An 18,305-nucleotide genomic window follows, 5' to 3' on the forward strand; every position below is an offset into this window, starting at 1 on the left:
CCAGTGCCCGGGCCATCTTTGCTCCAATGGAGCCTTGGCCGCGGGAGGGGAAGAGAGAGACAGAGAGGAAGGAGGGGGGGGGGGTGGAGAAGCAAATGGGCGCTTCTCCTATGTGCCCTGGCTGGGAATCGAACCTGGGTCCCCCGCACACCAGGCCGACGCTCTACCGCTGAGCCAACCGGCCAGGGCCAAGTTCTGTCCGTTTCTATCACAAGTTTCGACACGTAAGCACATGTTTATTTGGCGCATGTATGCCTCTCTATTTTTATCACTTAATGTATACATACTGACGTAGCAAATTAACTAAAACAAAGTTGATTCACATTAGTCTTATGTGTGAAGCGATAGTGTACCCATGGCTACTGATAAAGTTCATTTATACCACTATATTTTTACGAATTTCAACAAGGAAGAAATGCTACAAAAGCATGTAGAAATTTATTGAAAGTGTTTGGTGAAGGTACAGTTTATAATAGTACATGTAGAAGATGGTTCAAAAAATTCGAAACAGGTGATTTCGACCTTTCTGATAAGCCACGTTCTGGGCGACCATCTTTGATTGATGACGATGTTGTTAAGACCATGTTGGAGCAAGATCCTTTTCTGACAACATCGGAGATCGCAGAAAGGCTTAATTCAGCTCAGCAAACCATTTTGGACCATATTCGGAAGATAGGATTGGTGTGGAAATATTCAAGATGGGTGCCACATGAATTAAGTCAGAAGAATTTGTATTTTGTTTTATTCCAAAAACGGACAGAACTTTCCGGTAGACTTTATATATATAGTTTATTGTGTGCCAGCACAGGTCTAGGTTTTTTCTGTATATTAACTCTTATCAACATCAATAAGGGTGTCCAGGCCTACAATAAGGACCAATACTCAGTAATTCTGGTCTCAGCAGAATCAGAATTTCTGTCTCCTCTCTCCCACTCCGCCCCATGCATCAGCCTGCACTGACTTCACCCCGCAGCTTGCACTGAAATTCGCTCTGCCTGAGATACCCATCTGGTCCGGCTCCTTCCCACAAGGTAAACTTTCATTCATCCTTCATTTCCAGCTTAGGTCACTCATCTCTATAAACTGTTTCTTAGAACTCCCTACCCTGGCTCCAGGCAGTCTCTCTTCCATCAGCTGCCAAATAACATTGCACACACCCTTTAAAATAGCATTCATTATATTTTATTGTAATTTACCTATTTACAAAGCTTATCTTCCCTTTCCCGCTAAATGACTGGGGATTCCTCATATGTGTGCTCTATAATGGTACACAGTAGGCCTTCAGTTAATGTTTGTTGGATGACTGAGCGAGGTGCCTTAAAGGCCAATTTGAAGTACCTGAGACTTTAACTGTAATTAGCGTCTGTGTTTGGGAAATTATGATTGGATGTGTAACTGTTTTTTTAATGAGCCATTATATCAGGACAGAGTCATTAGTGCAACTTAAGTTCTTTGACCACACACAGGTCTTTACGATTAACTGTCCCAAAAAACAAGTATAGTCACAAACTCAGGGACAGAAACCAAGACAGAAAAAAATCCAGGTTTGTTCCTTAGCAGAATGATTCAGCAGTCCTCCCCTTTCAGAGCTAAAATCTGGTGACCACATGGCAATTTCTAAGTCAGTTTCTTTACATTTAGGTGTTCTGGGATACTTTTACTTGGCTCTTTGTTGTAATCAGGTGAGTAAGATCTAAAAAGCTTGGGTTAGGAAGAATCCTAACCAAATTTATATGAGAAAATGATCTTATTGCAGCTTTCCAAAAGACAACAGAGATCTCATGGAGAAAGGATGGACTCTCATTATTGTGTAAGAAGACACTAGCAGTAAAGGGTACCATGCTAACCTTTTTGCACAGAGGTGAGCTTTAACCTCAGTCCTTGCTAAGGCCTGTGCCTGACACCCTGTAATTCGAATAAACTACTATACAGCACTAATGGAAAGGTCAGAGAGTGGTTGGAAGCACCTACTATATAATGTTTCCAAACTGACATGAACTTTACCCCATGGGTTCATGTTTATATCTGTGGGCTGACCCCAAGGACTGAAGGTGGATTGGATGTGTATTTTTTTTTTTTTTCATTTTCCGAAGCTGGAAACGGGGAGGCAGTCAGACAGACTCCTGCATGCGCCTGACCGGGATCCACCCGGCATGCCCACCAGGGGGCGCTGCTCTGCCCCTCTGGGGCGTTGCTCTGTTGCATCCAGAGCCATTCTAGCGCCTGAGGCAGAGGCCACAGAGCCATCCCCAGCGCCCGGGCCATCTTTGCTCCAGTGGAGCCTCAGCTGCGGGAGGGGAAGAGAGAGACAGAGAGGAAGGAGAGGGGGAGGGGTGGAGAAGCAGATGGGCAATTCTCCTGTGTGCCCTGGCTGGGAATCGAACCCGGGACTCCTGCACGCCAGGCCGACGCTCTACCACTGAGCCAACCGGCCAGGGCCGGATGTGTATTTTATGTTTATATTTATAACAGTTTTAGGGACACTTTATGAACTGAGTTGGGAAGAGTTCTAGAACCATAGATTAGGATCCTTAGAGACTCTCAAAGCCCTACTTATAGATCTTTGAACCACCCATTTTTGCTACCATAACACTTCCAACAAATTTGTTAGGATTGCCTGGTGGAAGCGGTATAGCCATCATCAGAGAGGTCTATGTCATTCCCATGCATCCACACCTCCTGGTCACTCCCCCTACTGTCAGGGAGTCCATGACACCAGGTACATCAGCACCAGCTTCACCTCACTCCACTCCCACCGGACCACTTTACTTCGCTGAGACATGTCACCTTATTAGGGGTTCATATTGCCTATTACACATCTAAAATTCTGAATCTATGAAATCCTTCTTCACTATTAAAAAGTAACTCAAGGACTCCGCTGTGAGATAATGTTAAATTCAAGTTACTTTGTGTTGAGGAACTTACAGGAACAACAGTTCTTCATTCCTGTAACTCCATGCATGGTAGCTCCTGGGAGGATCAGTGAGTCAGGAGCTAGAGTGACAAGGGCAGAGGGCAGTGACTGGGGTCCTTAGCTGACTGCACTAGTGGGGTGCTGTACAATCTGCTGAGAGTCAGGCTTCGGAGGGAGAGAAGAGAATATTCTGGAAGCCCTAACAAGGAGCAAGGAGCATATCCCTCCTGCCTCTCCGCCCAATAATCCCAGGTGCGAGGGAGAGAGAACAGCCACAACTTGGGAGGACTGCTGGGGAAGCAGTGTTCCTGGGGAGAGCCAGGGTTCAGGGAACCCAGGAAAAGAAGGTGAAGGGAACACTCACTGAAAAGGTTGAAGGTAAGGGACTTGCTGCCCACTGAGTCTCCCAGGGCACAGTGGAGATAGATGGGAAGAAGTGGAAGGTGGGAGTAGAAAGGACAGAGCCAGGTGGAGCTCAGAGCTCAGGAAAATTACATGGCCTGGGAGACTCGAGTCTTGGCTGACTGATGTGGATGGGAGAAAGGCCCAGCTGAGATTTGTCTCATGGGTGAAAGAAAGATCCAGTTGGTGAGGTGGGAAGGGGTGAGGGTGGGGCTTGTGAGGCTGGGTAGATTTCCAAGTTCTGGGACCCTTCCATTTCCCAGAAGAGGAAACAGACCCAGAGAGATTTTAATGTCTTGCCAAGCTGTTAAATGACAGCAAGGAATTCCATCAAGCCTCTGACTTGGAGACCTCTCTGCCATAATTGTCTTTCATCTCATGTTGTCTCGACTTCTTGAAATGCCTTTAAAAATAGGTTAGCCCTGAGATATCCCTGAACTCAGTGCTTATAAGATGCTATGCTGTTCCTATCGATTAGTTTCTAAGAGGTAGACATTACGCAATTATTAGTTTTACACATTTTTTCTGAGCCCAGATGCACCATGAGTCAACATCTCCTTTCTGAAAGCTCAAGAGGTAATCATCTCTAACTGCTTCCTCCAGCACGTCTCAAACTGTGTTGTAAAAGGTAGCCTCCTCTCCCACCTCTGCCAAACCAGACTAATAATCCTTCCTAGTAGTCAGGTGCTTTGCAGAGGTCATCAGTGGCATTAATCACAGCTGGGTGGTGTCTTTCTTAAATTCCATAGAATAGTGTTTGTTACATTCACAAACCTCAGTCCCCATTCCCAGCCTTAGCTGGCAGTGGCCTCCCATGTGCCTTTTGCCCTTACCATGTGATGGGGCCACACTTCGAACCACCAGCACCCAAATCCCTGTGAGGGCTTTCCCCTGTCGCAGGAGCATAGCCACTTAGCTTACACATGCATGGCCAGCCAGAAGGGCCGGGGATTTAACACCACGCCCCTGGAGCAGCCCTCCACCAGTGAGTTGGTGTATTAAAAATTGTAACTCACCAGCTCCCTCACCCCTTGGTGAGATAACTGAGATGTGTGCACTGAACCATTTCCTATTGTCGCGCAGTAGGATTAAGCCCCAGTTGCCAAAGTAGTCATTCACTTGATAACACACCCTTTATTGCCTCATTCCCTTCTCCACTTTGCTAACAGTGTTTCCTGACATAAACCACTGTCATAATAAATCTCCTGCACTCAAGTCCTCATCTCTGGGAGTGTTTCTGGGTAAACCCAAACTAGCACAGGGCCTGGCCCAAAGTAGGTGCTAAGTAAATATTGGCTGAATGAATTCATGAAACGATAAATGTGTGTTGAGGGAGTGAATGAATGAATATTAGCGTGTATATCTTTCTCCAGAAGGAGACTGTATGCTCCTGGTAGGCAAAGACCACCTAGTTCATCTTTGCCTGCTTAATAGTGTGTCTGACTCATTCCACCAGTCCAGTAAAGGCTGCTTTGAATTAAATGACCTCAAAATAGCAGTTAGTAGAAAGTGGCCACCTAATAACTGAAGCTTTTAATGAGGTGGAGGTGAGATATTTCTTTGGACACTATAATAAAGGACTTTAAAAGGGCCACTGATGGCATCTTCTTGTTAAGAATAAAAATAGCTTCCTTATGAGAAAATGCCGAGGATAAGGTAGGAAGAAACGAGGGAAAACCCAGAGCATGAGATGAGCCAGCTCATGTTTCGGATGGCACATCTTTCTCATAACACAACATAATGTGAAGCCCTTAATGGATTATCCACTTACTTTATTTATAATATTGATTCCTTTCTGACAACTTTCAGAGCTTCGCTAGCAGCCACTGTTGTTACCTGATCTGCTGACGGTTGTGAAAGCTGCCCTGAGGTCCTGGCTTGCTCTCACTCTCATGCTATGGTGTCCTGCTCTTTTCTTGTATCTGCTGGGTGCTTTGTACATGAAGACTCTTTTCCTGGCATGCTAGAAACAAGTTTAGTTTTGAAGCTTTCTTTGTGAGGCTAAGGGTGTGTTTGCGTGTGTGTGTGTGTGTGTGTGTGTGTGTGTGTGTGTGTGGACACATATGCATGTGTGGGCACACACATATAAATTAGTGCAGCACGCACATAGGTTGAAAGGGTGGTGACCCATTATATATCAGTTCTGTGTACAGGAAAAGACTTCTACAGTCAAATCTGTTGTGGGGATCCCTATTACAAGACTTCTCTAATTTAAATGAGATGATATATGAGAAAGTTCTTAGCAAAGTCCCTAAAACAACAGATGCTCAATAAAACCGCTGGCCAAATTCAGTTCTGAGTGACTGCACCTTTTATTTATTATCCATGCTGCTTCTTCCCTCTGTTGGTATGACTGATTGAGAATGGTTCTTAATTTTTAGAGCTTTACTTTCCAAGATTGATTTGTATTTCAAAAGCTGTTTCGCCTGACCAGGCGGTGGCGCAGTAGATAGAGCATCGGACTGGGATGCAGAAGACCCAGGTTTGAGACCCCGAGGTCGCCAGATTGAGCGCAGGCTCATCTGGTTTGAGCAAAAATTCACCAGCTTGGACCCAAGGTCGCTGGCTCAAGCAAGGGGTTACTCGGTCTGCTGAAGGCCCACGGTCAAGGCACATATGAGAAAGCAATCAATGAACAACTAAGGTGTCGCAATGCGCTATGAAAAACTGATGATTGATGCTTCTCATCTCTCCATTCCTGTCTGTCTGTTCCTGTCTATCCCTCACTCTGACTCTCTCTCTGTCTCTATTAAAAAAAAAAAAAAAAAAAAAAAAAAAAAAAAAAGCTGTTTCTCTGTATTATACAGTGTGTTTCTCTGCTGTTGTATATACAAATACAGAAAGTCTAGTTTTGTAGAATTAACTTAACCCAATATATAGATTAGAAAACAGGCTGAATTCTTTGGGAAAAGTTATGTATTTTTCTAGCTTGTTTTTAATACATTAAAATATTTCCAAAAAAAATAATAAAGAGTTCACAAGGAAATCAGAACATGAGTACCCATGAAAGTAGACTATTCTTTTTAGAAGTAATATGGAAAAAAATATTGAGGCTAAATAGTAAGTCTCAAGCCCAGTCTCGGAGTCTGGGAGACCCAAATATTCCAGAAGCTCAGCTCCTTCTCCCTGCCCCGCCGCATGAGTCAAGGTGACGCCAAGAGCACTAGGACACTTACGCTCATGATATCCTGTGATCTGAAGACGAGTCTCTCTCTGAGGGGTTTCCTGCAGTTCGCTGGCAGCCAAGCAGAGCCCTGCCCTCCCCGATGTCTTGCACCAGCTCTTCATTCCCTCAGCTTGAAGCCTGCAGATTACAGTGGAGAAGTGTTAAGGATCCTGGGAAGGTCCATACTGTATTGAGTTTATCAGGTCCTTACCTGAGGAGAGAGATTACTTAAGTGATTGAGGGTCTCAGAATTCACTGACAGGTTTGCCAAGGGCCAGCTTTAAATTCAAGTTGTTCTTGGCCCTATCTTTGTGGAACTGCTGTCCCCACTGAAGCCACGGTGAGTGGCAGCCTCTTGTCTGCTACTTCTAGAAATGGTGATATGAACTAGGTTTAGACAGCAGAGGACTGGGGTGAACAAGGGCCAGTGAAGTTGCCCATAACAAGAATGCTGGAGCTGTGTCATTGGGCAGAGAAATAACTGGTTGTATGAGCCCTGTATCCCTAAACCTGTCCTGTCCCTCTCTGCACAGAGCTGGACAGCCAGCACAGTCAGAGCCCAGACCTGTCTAACTGTTTGGTAGAGCCTTTTCAGCTACACTTTAACATTCCATTCTTCATTTATTAAAGGCTTCAGTTGGAATGAGCCAGGCCCAAAGATTTACCTTTGGAGAAGAGAGATGAAGTCCTGGTAAGACTTCCTAGGTGTATGTGAATCTGCTTGTTGAGGCTGAGCTGTCTCTGTCTACTTTGTGGTTGGTATTTCCAGAAATGATTGAATTCTTTTCTTCGCATTTGGAAGTGTAACTGTCCGTCTGTGGTCTCATGTTGGGATTTAAAAGCTAGATGATTCTGCTGCTTCTCATTTCTCTAGGTCACTTTTCTGTTGCAAAGCCGTTTTTCTCATCAGGTGGTACAAATCTCCATCCATTGTCCTATCTTGCTTTGTAAAATGTCTATGCAATGCCAATGCCAGCGCCTGACATACTATGCCTAGCATTTTAGTTTCAAAGCATTTTTTAAAAAATATATTATTTCATTTTGTAATTTGTTCTGAGCTATTGCTTTTTCCATGAGTATTCAGTTTTTCCTCACCATTTGCACCGACTTTTCTTTTTTCTCTCAATTTTGAGGATACTATACAGGGCTGACCCCCTAGCCCCTTTCCTATTATCTCCTACAGGGCCTATAAGTGGCAAAGGAAAAGGCATGTATATTTGGTACTGTTTCCTGATGGCAAAGTGAAGGTAACCAAATGCCCTTTATAAATCATCCGTGAGAATTATGTTCCAGTTCCTGAGTTCACACTCTCAGCAGAAGTACTAAAACAATTTCTCTTAATGATTACACCTACTTTGTTTATTTTAAATTGGTGAAATATCTCCTAGACATGAGGGGAAACTGTGCAAGTTAGATCCAAACTGTATTTCTGTTTTTGTTTGCTTGTTTTATTTTATTTTGTTTTGCTTATTGTTTTTGTCTTAATATTATCCATACCCTGATAAAGAAATAGTCATTTCACGAACACCTTTTGTTTTCTTGGAATTATATGATTGTGCAGAATATCAGTTATGAAGTAGAAGGTGCTTTAGGTAAAAGCCTATAAGATGGTTCTGAAACTGTGTTTCATAGGTTTTGTTTAGAGCATTTTGGAAACTCCTTTAAGGTTCACTAAGGTAGACCACATTATTCCCGGAACTCAGTCTCATTACTCTACACATCCCGTTTCATGTGTCCACCATCCATCCACAGATGCTGGTGCACCATAGATGCCTAGATAACTACTTACAGAATGCAAACCATAGGTTATCGACTGAGCAGGTTGTTGTGAGCTTATATGACCCTTGCATTCCTTCTGGGCAGAGGCTCCTCAGGTGACCAGTGAGCCTCTGCCCATTCTATTCTAAGGCACTGGAATAGATACCAAATCTATGTTCCTGTAGCTTCCCTACAATTCAGCAAACATCAAGTGCCTATTCTGCATCAGGCACTGTTCTAGGGGCTGGGGTTACAGAAATAAACAGACATGTCAGCTCTGTCTCCTGGGGTCATGGAGGACAAGCTAAGTCATTCTTCTTCATGGACACCCTACAGATACTTGAAGATTACTTGTTCCTCTAAGTCCCTACTTCAAGCTAACACTCCCAGTTTACCTAGTGTAACATGGGTTCCAGTTTTTTTTTTGCTATCCAGATCAACTGTCTTTGGATGCCTTCTAGTTTTAATGTTAAATTGATTTTTAGTAGACTGTTTTTGAAGTTTTTTTTGTTGTTACGAATGTACTATGCATTTGGGGACATTTTGAAAAATACTGATAAGTATAAAATAGGAAATCACCTGTAATTCGTTACCCACTGTTAAAGTGTTGGTTGGTTTCCTTTATCTTTTTCTATCTTTTTCTATCTTTTGTATTTATGATTTTGTTCCCTGTTTTTTTTACTTAACATTGACATTTTTTTGCATTCATTATATTCATTAAAATCATTTAAATGCTTAAATAATATATCAGATAGACTTTCAATGGGTAAGTCATAAAAGACTAGTAAGGATCCCTTAGTGAGCTATAGTGCTTCCTTTCAGTAAGTCTCCAGCCTTCTAAGCCACTATACGTGGAGTAATATAAGTACTATATGGAAGGAAGGTGCTGGATTATTCTATATTATCTCCTGTGGAGTCTTCTAATGCGGATTATTCTTGCTATGCCACCTTTTTTGTTGTTGTTGTTCATTCTTTTGTGTTTCCTCATAATCATGCTCTGCCCATTTGTTTGGAATATAAAGTTGACTGTAGCTTTCTCGTTACAACAGGATATCCAAGTGCCATTTGCAAGGCTATCTTCCTGCTAGGTTCAATCTTGAGGAGTCTGTTGAAACCAGTTCTTCTGGTGGGACTGGATGATGGCAAGCACAGAGCTCACTTTTGTCCTCTGATTGCAGGCCTACAGCTGAACCAGAAGGCACTCACTACTTTCCCAGATGTAGTGCTTGTCCGGGTGTCCACACCCTCGCTGCAATCGGACAGTGACATCACGGTCCTGCGACACCTGGAGAAGTTGGGTTGCCGCTTAGTCAACCGCCCACAGAGCATTTTAAACTGCATCAACAAATTCTGGACATTCCAGGAGCTGGCCGGACACGGGGTCCCCATGCCAGACACCTTCTCCTATGGTGAGTGTCTTTGAAACAGGGTTGAAGTGTATCTTTCCCAGCTGCATCTCTGTGCTTTCTCTCCTTAGGAGCCCTCGAGTGTCTGGTTAGTTTCCCATATAGAGCTAGCTGTTCGTCTTAAGTTATTCCACATCTTGAATCTTTATCATGGTCATTCCCTCTGTCTGAAGTGCGTTTGCTTCTCTCTCTCCGTAATTCATTCATTACATATGTATCTGGTACGTTCTATGAGCCAACCACCATACCAGGCATTGGACTATAGCAGTAAGTAAGGGTCCTGCCCTCAAAGCATTCCCAGTTCATCAGAGGCAGAGAACAGCAAGTACACAGGCAAGTTCAGTGCAGTGTAGTAAGTGTCATTGTAGAGTTAGTGCAAGGTGGGAATATGTAGCAGAACACCTGATAAGTTTAGAAGATATTGAGGAAGGTTTCTCAAAAGAAATAATAGCTACACTAAGCTGAAGTTATCCAGCTAAGCAAGGGGGAAAAGGGAGTAGTCTAAGCAGAAAGCAAGAAAAAGAAAAACCTAGAAGCATGAGAAATAATGACCAGTTGGTGGTATTTTGAGTAGTCTGTAGAACGTAAGGGAGTTTGAGTTGAGATACAAGGCTGGAAAGGTAAGAAGTAGCCATATACAGTAGTTGAAGGAGATTAGAGGCCATCCTGAGACTAACAGGAAGTTTTGGGGCTTTAAGCAAGGAAGTGGCCTGATCAGAGTTCTGGCTACACTGTGAAGAAGGAATTAGACAGAAGCAAAGTAGAGATAAGATATGTAGAGGCAGTCTTTACACCAGTCAAGAATAGTGATGGTCTAAACAAAATGGCCATAGTAGGAATGAAGATAAGTCAACAGCTTCAGGAATTATGAAGGAGATAGAAAGAATAGGACATGATGGTTTATTAGATAGGAGGAATAAGAAGAGGAATCAAGAGTGACTCTGGTTTCTGGTTTGGGCAACCAGATGTGAAAGCAAATGCTCTGGGAGACTAGAAACATGGGAGAGAAGAGACAGGTTGGTGGGGAGGGGGGAGGGATTGTGGAGGAGAGATGGTTTTACTTTGGAACAGGTTCTCTATGAGGTGTCTATAATATACGTAGGTAAAAATGTTCAGTGGGCAGCGGATAAATGAATCTGTAGCTCCTGAAAGAGGTGTAGACTAGGGAAGTGGATTTGGATGCCTTTATTATGTTAAGTGACGTCACAAGAGTAGATGGGATTATTCAGGGGGAATATAAATGAAAAAGGGCTGAACTGTACACCTAAAATGGTTAAAATGATCATTTTATATTAGGTATATTTTACCACAATAAAAAAAATCAAATTTAATAAAAGAGGGTTCACGAGGAAGGAACTCCTTTAGGGAAATGGGTAAAGGAAGAAGGACCCGTACAAGAGACAAAGGAGGAACAGGTAAAGAGATTAGACGAGAAAGAGATGACGGCAGCCAATGGAAAGAGCATTCCAGGAAGGCTGGGCTAATGAAAAGTGTTGATTGATCCTGGAAGGACAAGTAATGTAGCACTGAGACATGTGCGTTGGGTTTAGAAACGGAGTTTAATAAACACAGCTTCAGTTTAGGGATGGGGAGGAGCCAAATTGTCAAGGATGAGGAAATGAATGGGAAGTGAGGAAATGGAAACCCTTTCAAGTAGCTTGATTGTAGGGATACAGAGTTGTAGTTAAGGAATGAAGCAGGGTCAAGGAACAGGGGTTTTATTTGTCTAGGATGGGAGAGAACGGGTAAAGTAGTGATAGAGTTAGGAACTGGGAGGTTGAAGATACAGCAAAGAGGGGACACTTGATGGTTCAAGATCCCTGAGGAAGTGAGAGGGAAAGGGGTCCAAAATACAGGTGCAGGGATAGCCTGAGATAATAAAGACCCCTCTTTCTCTGTATTGGAAGGGAAGGAAGAGGATGGCTAGTGAGGAGTTAAATTTATCAGAAGGTGTTAGGAAGTTGGGAGTTTCCTTCTTATAAAACATTCTCTTTTTGGAGATGTCCCTGATTATCTATAATACCTCTTCATTTAAAAACAAAAACACATTAGCACTTTTGTGAACAGAACAAGAATTAGTATTCCAGAGTATTTTGCTTTATGAAAATTGGTGAACCACAATACCAGCTGTGGCAGAATAATGCCCCCCCCAAGATGCAAATGTATAGGAAATCAATGCAGTTTGTAAAAACACTTTAGAAAAATTTTAATACATACTGTTATTCTTTTTTTTTTTTTTTTTAATTAAGACTAAGGGAGTATAGTGGAGCCAATTTAGGCTTTTGAGTCCTTAACTTTGGATGAGACAAGTCCCGGGCTTGGTTTCTTTGGGTATTGGTTTTCTATTGCTACATAACAAACAACTAAAAACTTAGTGGCTTAACATAACACCCATTTATTTTCTTTTTCTTTTTTATTGACTTTAGTGAGAGAGGAAGGGGGAGAGGGAGACAGAAACATTGATCTGTTCCTGTATGTGCCCTGACCAGGAATTGAACTGGCAACCTCTGAGCTTCCGGACGATGCTCTAACCAACCAAGCTACCCAGTCAGGGCAACACCCATTTCTTTTCTCACAGTCTCCATAAGTCAGACGTCTAGCCACAGCATTGCTGGGTTCTTTGCTCAGGTCTCAGCAGGCTGAAATCAAGGGGCAGCTGGACTGTGACCTCTCATCAGAGATCTGGGTTCTTCCAGGCTGACTGGTGTTGGCATTTAGTTCCTTGTATTTGTGGGAACTGAGGTCCCCACTTTCTTGCTGGCTATCAACTGAGGGGCATTTTCAGCTGCTAGAGATTACCCACTATCCCTACTACATGGCCTTCTCTACCACATGGCAGTTTGCTCCTTCAAGGATCCAGGGGGGTCTTTCTGAAGCCTCACCTTCCTTTTTTTTTTTTTTTTTTTTTGTATTTTTCTGAAGCTGGAAACAAGCAGAGACAGTCAGACTCCTGCATGCGCCCGACCGGGATCCACCCGGCACGCCCACCAGGGGCGACGCTCTGCCCACCAGGGGGCGATGCTCTGCCCCTCCGGGGCGTTGCTCTGCCACGACCAGAGCCACTCTAGCACCTGGGGCAGAGGCCAAGGAGCCATCCCCAGCGCCCGGGCCATCTTTGCTCCAATGGAGCCTTGCGGGAGGGGAAGAGAGAGACAGAGAGGAAGGGGGGGCGGTGGTGGAGAAGCAAATGGGCGCTTCTCCTATGTGCCCTGGCCGGGAATCGAACCCGGGTCCCCCGCACACCAGGCTGATGCTCTACCGCTAAGCCAACCGGCCAGGGCCAAGCCTCACCTTCTTTTAAAGGGCTCAACTGATTAGGTCAGGCCCACCACGAATCATCCCCCCCCTTTTTTTTTTTTTTTTTTTTTTTTTTGCATTTTTCTGAAGCTGGAAACAGGGAGAGACAGTCAGACAGACTCCTGCATGCGCCCGACCGGGATCCACCCGGCACGCCCACCATGGGGCGACGCTCTGCCCACCAAGGGGCGATGCCCTGCCCATCCTGGGCGTCGCCATGTTGCAACCAGAGCCACTCTAGCGCCTGAGGCAGAGGCCACAGAGCCATCCCCAGCGCCCGGGCCATCTTTGCTCCAATGGAGCCTTGGCTGCAGGAGGGGAAGAGAGAGACAGAGAGGAAGGCACGGCGGAGGGGTGGAGAAGCAAATAGGCGCTTCTCCTGTGTGCCCTGGCCGGGAATCGAACCCGGGTCCTCCGCATGCTAGGCCAACGCTCTACCACTGAGCCAACCGGCCAGGGCCCACGAATCATCCCTTTTTAATTCACTCAAAATAGCCCTGATCACAAGAATGATACCCTATCATTTACTGGTCCCTCCCACACTCAAGGGAGAGGATTATACAAGGCATGTGTAGCAGCAGGTAGGAATCTTTAGCGCCATTTGAGAACTCTGCATAGGGCAGCCATTTGAAAGGGAAGAATACCTGCCTAGCCTAAGGGATTGTGATGAGGATTACATGAACTCGAGCATGTGAAGCCTTTGCCACATAGAAGTCCTCAGTAAATGTTGCTTTTCTTATCTCTCTGCTCCCACCTTTTATATTACAGGTGCACAGTGCACACCTGCCGGATTGAATGGGTTGGGATTGCTTATCAGAGAGCCAGGAGGCCTTGAGCGAGTTCCCTCAGAGGCTGCTGTGTTGGGCCAACTGCTCCCCGACCATCAGCCTTACCTTCACTGACTCTCACCTTTTCTTGGCAGGTGGGCATGAAGACTTTTCAAAAATGATTGATGAAGCTGAGCCCCTGGGCTACCCGGTCGTGGTGAAGAGCACACGAGGACACCAGGGTCAGTGCTGCTCCTGTGCTTCCTTTAGGGTCGCAGCTCCACCACAAGACCCTCGCCGGGCATGGAGCGCCGCCGGGAGAACAGGGCTCCCCCTTGAGGAGCCTGCACTGTAGTCCTGATCTCTGTCCCCTCCTCTCCGCCCCACCCTTCCTTCCCCTCCCCTGGGCCCTGGCAGCAGACCCCTGACTTGACTCTAGTGTCCCTAACTCTGCTGCCAGTACATCTTCTATTCCTTCCGGGGAGTAATTTCTCTGAAACAGATCTGTTCTTGTCACTCCCTGTCAAAAAACCCCCTCAAGAACCTTGCCGCCTATTGGCCAAAGTCTGTATTCCTCCCCATGGCACTGAAGGTCCTGGACGAAGAGCCTCCACCTTTCTCTGCTACTTCTGTGGCCACGTGACCCTCCGTGTCCACTCCGGACTGCTTCTCCTTCACCATGCGCTTTCCTCTCTAAACCTCCGCTGGCAGTGCCATCTTCCTCTGCCCTCTGGTGCACTTCTGCTCATCCTCTCAGGCCAGCTGTAGACGTCCTTTTCCCTCTACATCTCTTCCAGACAAAACTAATCGCTCTTCCCTCTATGTTTCCATAGCACTTTGTCCATGATTATAGCACAGTGCTACACTTTATGACAGTTATAGGTTGTGCGCTTTATCCCCTTCTTGACCGGAGCTGCTCAGGGGGTGGGAAGAGGTCCTATGCCTCTCTGTCTCTGTAAGACCTACTATGTGCTCAGTACACAGTAGGAACTCAGTACATGTTGAAGAGGATGGATGCAGCAGAACGCAGTCCTCCTACGTCTGTGAGCAGGTAGCTCATGATGATGCCCAGATGGCATACATAGATGTTCAGGGCATCTGGCATGAGAGGAGGTACCCTAAACAGACCTGTAATGAGCAGTTCCTGTGATGCAGAAATTGTGTGGTGGAAACAAACGAGGCCCAGTCACCACTCTCAAAGGGCTCCGATGTAAAGAGAGTGGCGACCGTTGCATTGCAGGGTGATGCCGCTGCAGCAGGCATGCCTAGGAGCCTGCTCGGGCTGAGCAGAGGGAGGGCTGGCTCTGCCGTGAGGCAGGGAAAGTTCATTGGAAGAAAAAGAGGCTTAAGTTGAAGTGTGGAATTTGAACTGGAGGAATTGAGTTGAGCAAACAAACAGAAGCAGGGGTCTGAGCAAAGCAACCTGTGAGCTAAGAAGGGTCCTGTTAAATAAGAAAAAAATGAATGTGAGTGGCAAGGTGGGGCTCTTAATACTGTTCAGATATGGTGTGATGCTAAAATGCAAAACTAATCTCGCCTGACCAGGCGGTGGCGCAGCGGACAGAGCGTCAGACTGGGATGCGGAGGACCCAGGTTTGAGACCCCGAGGTCTCCAGCTTGAGCACGGGCTCATCTTGTTTGAGCAAAAGCTCACCAGCTTGGACCCAAGGTCGCTGGCTCGAGCAAGGGGTTACTCAGTCTGCTGAAGGCCCACGGTCAAGGCACATATGAGAAAGCAATCAATGAACAACTAAGGTGTTGCAACGAAAAACTGATGATTGATGCTTCTCATCTCTCTCTGTTCCTGTCTGTCCCTATCTGTCCCTGTAAAAAAAAAAAAACCACAAACCCCCCCCCCCAAAAAAAAACTAGTCTCTCAACTCATCTCATTTTTTTTAAATTGTGGTAAAATATTTATATATATAACAGAAAATTCAATTAATTTTAATTGAATGCCTACAAAGTGCCAGGCAATATTCTTGGGGATATAGAAAGGGACAAATAAAAAATTCCTGTCCTCAAGGAGCTCACATTGTAGAAAGGTAAGACTGACAATAACAAATTAAATAGAAACCTTAGTATTTCTAAATATTCAAAACATTGAGATTTAATTCACATAAAAATTCACTCTTGAAAAATATAATTCAGTGGATTTTAGTTTATTCACTAGTGTTTACAACCATCTCTATTATCTAATTTCAGGACATTTCCATCACCACAAAAAGAAACCCCGTATCTACTAGGCGTCAATCCCAGTGGCCCTTTCCCAGTCCTTGCCAATTACTACTTTCTGTTTCTATAGCTGTCCCTATTTTGGATAGTTCATATCAACGAAATCATATAATATGTGGCCTTTTATGTCTGGCTACTTTGACTTAGCATAATATTTTCAGGGGTCATCCATATTGCGACATATACCAATACTGTGTCCCTTTTTATGACTTAATGTTCTGTTGTGTGGATCTGCTACATTTTATTATCCATTCATCAGTTGATGAACATCTGGGTTATTTTCATTTTGTGGCCACTGTGATTTGCTGCTATGAACTTTTGTGTATAGGTTATTGTGTGAACATACGTTTTCATTTCTGTTGGGCATATACCTAAGAGTGGCATTGCTGGGTCATTTGGTAATTCTATGTTTAACTTCAGAGAAAATGCCATTTTATATGAAATCGTTATGCCATTTTATATTCCCACCAGGACTGTATGAGGGTTACAGTTTCTTCACATCCTCCCAACCCTTATTTTATTCATTCATTCATTCATTCATTTTTTATTTGTTTTATTATAGCCATTTTGGTGGGTATAATGTAGTATCTTATTATGGTTTTTATTTATGTTTCCCTAGTGCAGTGGTTCTTAAAGTGTGCGCCAGGGCACACTGGTGCACCCTAGAAGATTTCCAGGTGCACCCTATGGTATTCCAGAGAAATATGTGCCTGTTGGGGACCAAAAAACCAACAGGATTTTTGGAGTTTAGATTTTTGGGGGACAGAAGTGTGGGGAATTGGCTGTAAGCTGACCGTCTGCCCAACCTCCCACCTCAATTGCCTGATTAGGTTGCAAAAGGCTGTTAAGCTGTGGTGCTGGATTGTTTACACTACCCCCCATGTTCCCAGGAAAGACTGGAGGCAAGTTTCTTTTATCCTTTGTTTGGTGTAAAGTTAAGATGATATGTATGGTGGGGGTTTTCTGTACTCAACACAATTAAGAGTAAAAAGAGAGGAATTCTTCAATGTATTGATGAGGAAATAAGAGTTTGTCTTTCAAATATATGCGCAAACATTGAAGAAATTGCTAGGACACATCAGGCTCATATTTCTCATAAATACAAGAATGAAAAAACTAAACACATTTGTGCTGGGACCTGCAAAATTTACTAAATCTTACTAAGTGTATTTATATATATAAAAAGATAACTTTTTTGTCTTTTTTTTAACCCCTCTTTTTTATAAGTTCTAAAAAACATAACTAAAAAATGTAACATAAAAATGTTTTTAATGTCAAAATAAAATATTTATTTCATTTAATTACCATAAAAGCACGTTTGGACTTTATATTTTTTTCTTTAATATTTGACTTAATTATTATAACATATTTCTCAGAAATTTGTATATAGTGTGCCTACAGTTATTTGTAGGATTTTAAATGTGCCCTGACTTCAAAAAGTTTGAGAACCACTGCCCTAGTGACTAATGTTGTTGAACATCTTTTCATGTGCTTATTGGTCATTTGTGCATCTTCTTTGGAGAAGTGTCTATTCAGATCCTTTGCCCATTTTTCAGTTGGATTAGTTTGTTGAATTTTTAAGTTATTTATGTATTCTGGCTAATATACCCTTATCAGACATGTAAGTTAAACATGCTCTTTTCCTACTCTGTGGGTTGTCTTTTCACTTTCTTGATAGTGTCCTATGATGCATGAAAGTGTTTTATTTTTATGAAATCCAATCAATCTATTTTTTTCCTTTGGTTGTGCTTTTGATGTCATATTGTGCTTGTGTGATCCACGGTCACACAAATTTACACCTGTGGGCCCTTCTAAGAGTTTTATCGTTTTAGCCCTTGCGTTTGGGTGTTTGACCCATTTTGAATTCAGTTTTTGTATATGGTGTGATGTAAGAGTCCAACTTCATTATAGCATGTGGACATTCAGGTTTCTAGTATCGTTTGTTGGAGAAACTGTTCTTTCCCTATTGAATGTTCTTGGAACTATAGTCAGAAATCAAAGCCTAACTGTGAGAGGGTTTGTTCTGAGCTCTCAATTCTATTTCTTGAATCTGTATGTCTATTCTTATGACAGGCCCCCCTGTCTTGATTACTGTAACTTTATATTTAGTTTTGAAATGGGGAAGTGTAAGTGCTCCAACTTTGTCCTTCTTTTTCAATATTGTGTTGACTGTTTGGGGTCCCTTTCATTTCCATATGAATTTTAGGATCACCCAAATTTTGTCAATTTTTGCAAAAAAAGGAAGTTGGAATTTTGCTTGGGAATGCATTGAATCTGTCAATCAATTTGAAGAATATTGACATCTTAATAATATTAGGTCTTTCAGTCCCTGAATGTGGGGTATCTTCAGCAGCATTTTGTTG

General features: G+C 43.6%; 1 protein-coding gene across 1 annotated transcript in view; it reads left to right on the forward strand.

The window, feature by feature from the left end:
- The window catches only part of RIMKLA (ribosomal modification protein rimK like family member A), a 30,625-nt gene that overhangs the window by 3,685 nt on the left and 8,635 nt on the right, over nucleotides 1-18,305 (forward strand). The window contains exons 2-3 of the mRNA XM_066376020.1: nucleotides 9,419-9,649; nucleotides 13,866-13,952. Coding sequence (XP_066232117.1) covers nucleotides 9,419-9,649; nucleotides 13,866-13,952 — 318 coding nt within the window. The remainder of the gene's footprint in view (nucleotides 1-9,418; nucleotides 9,650-13,865; nucleotides 13,953-18,305) is intronic.

This window comes from Saccopteryx leptura, chromosome 3 (assembly GCF_036850995.1).
Source record: "Saccopteryx leptura isolate mSacLep1 chromosome 3, mSacLep1_pri_phased_curated, whole genome shotgun sequence".
In the NCBI taxonomy this organism is placed as follows: Eukaryota; Metazoa; Chordata; class Mammalia; order Chiroptera; family Emballonuridae; genus Saccopteryx; species Saccopteryx leptura.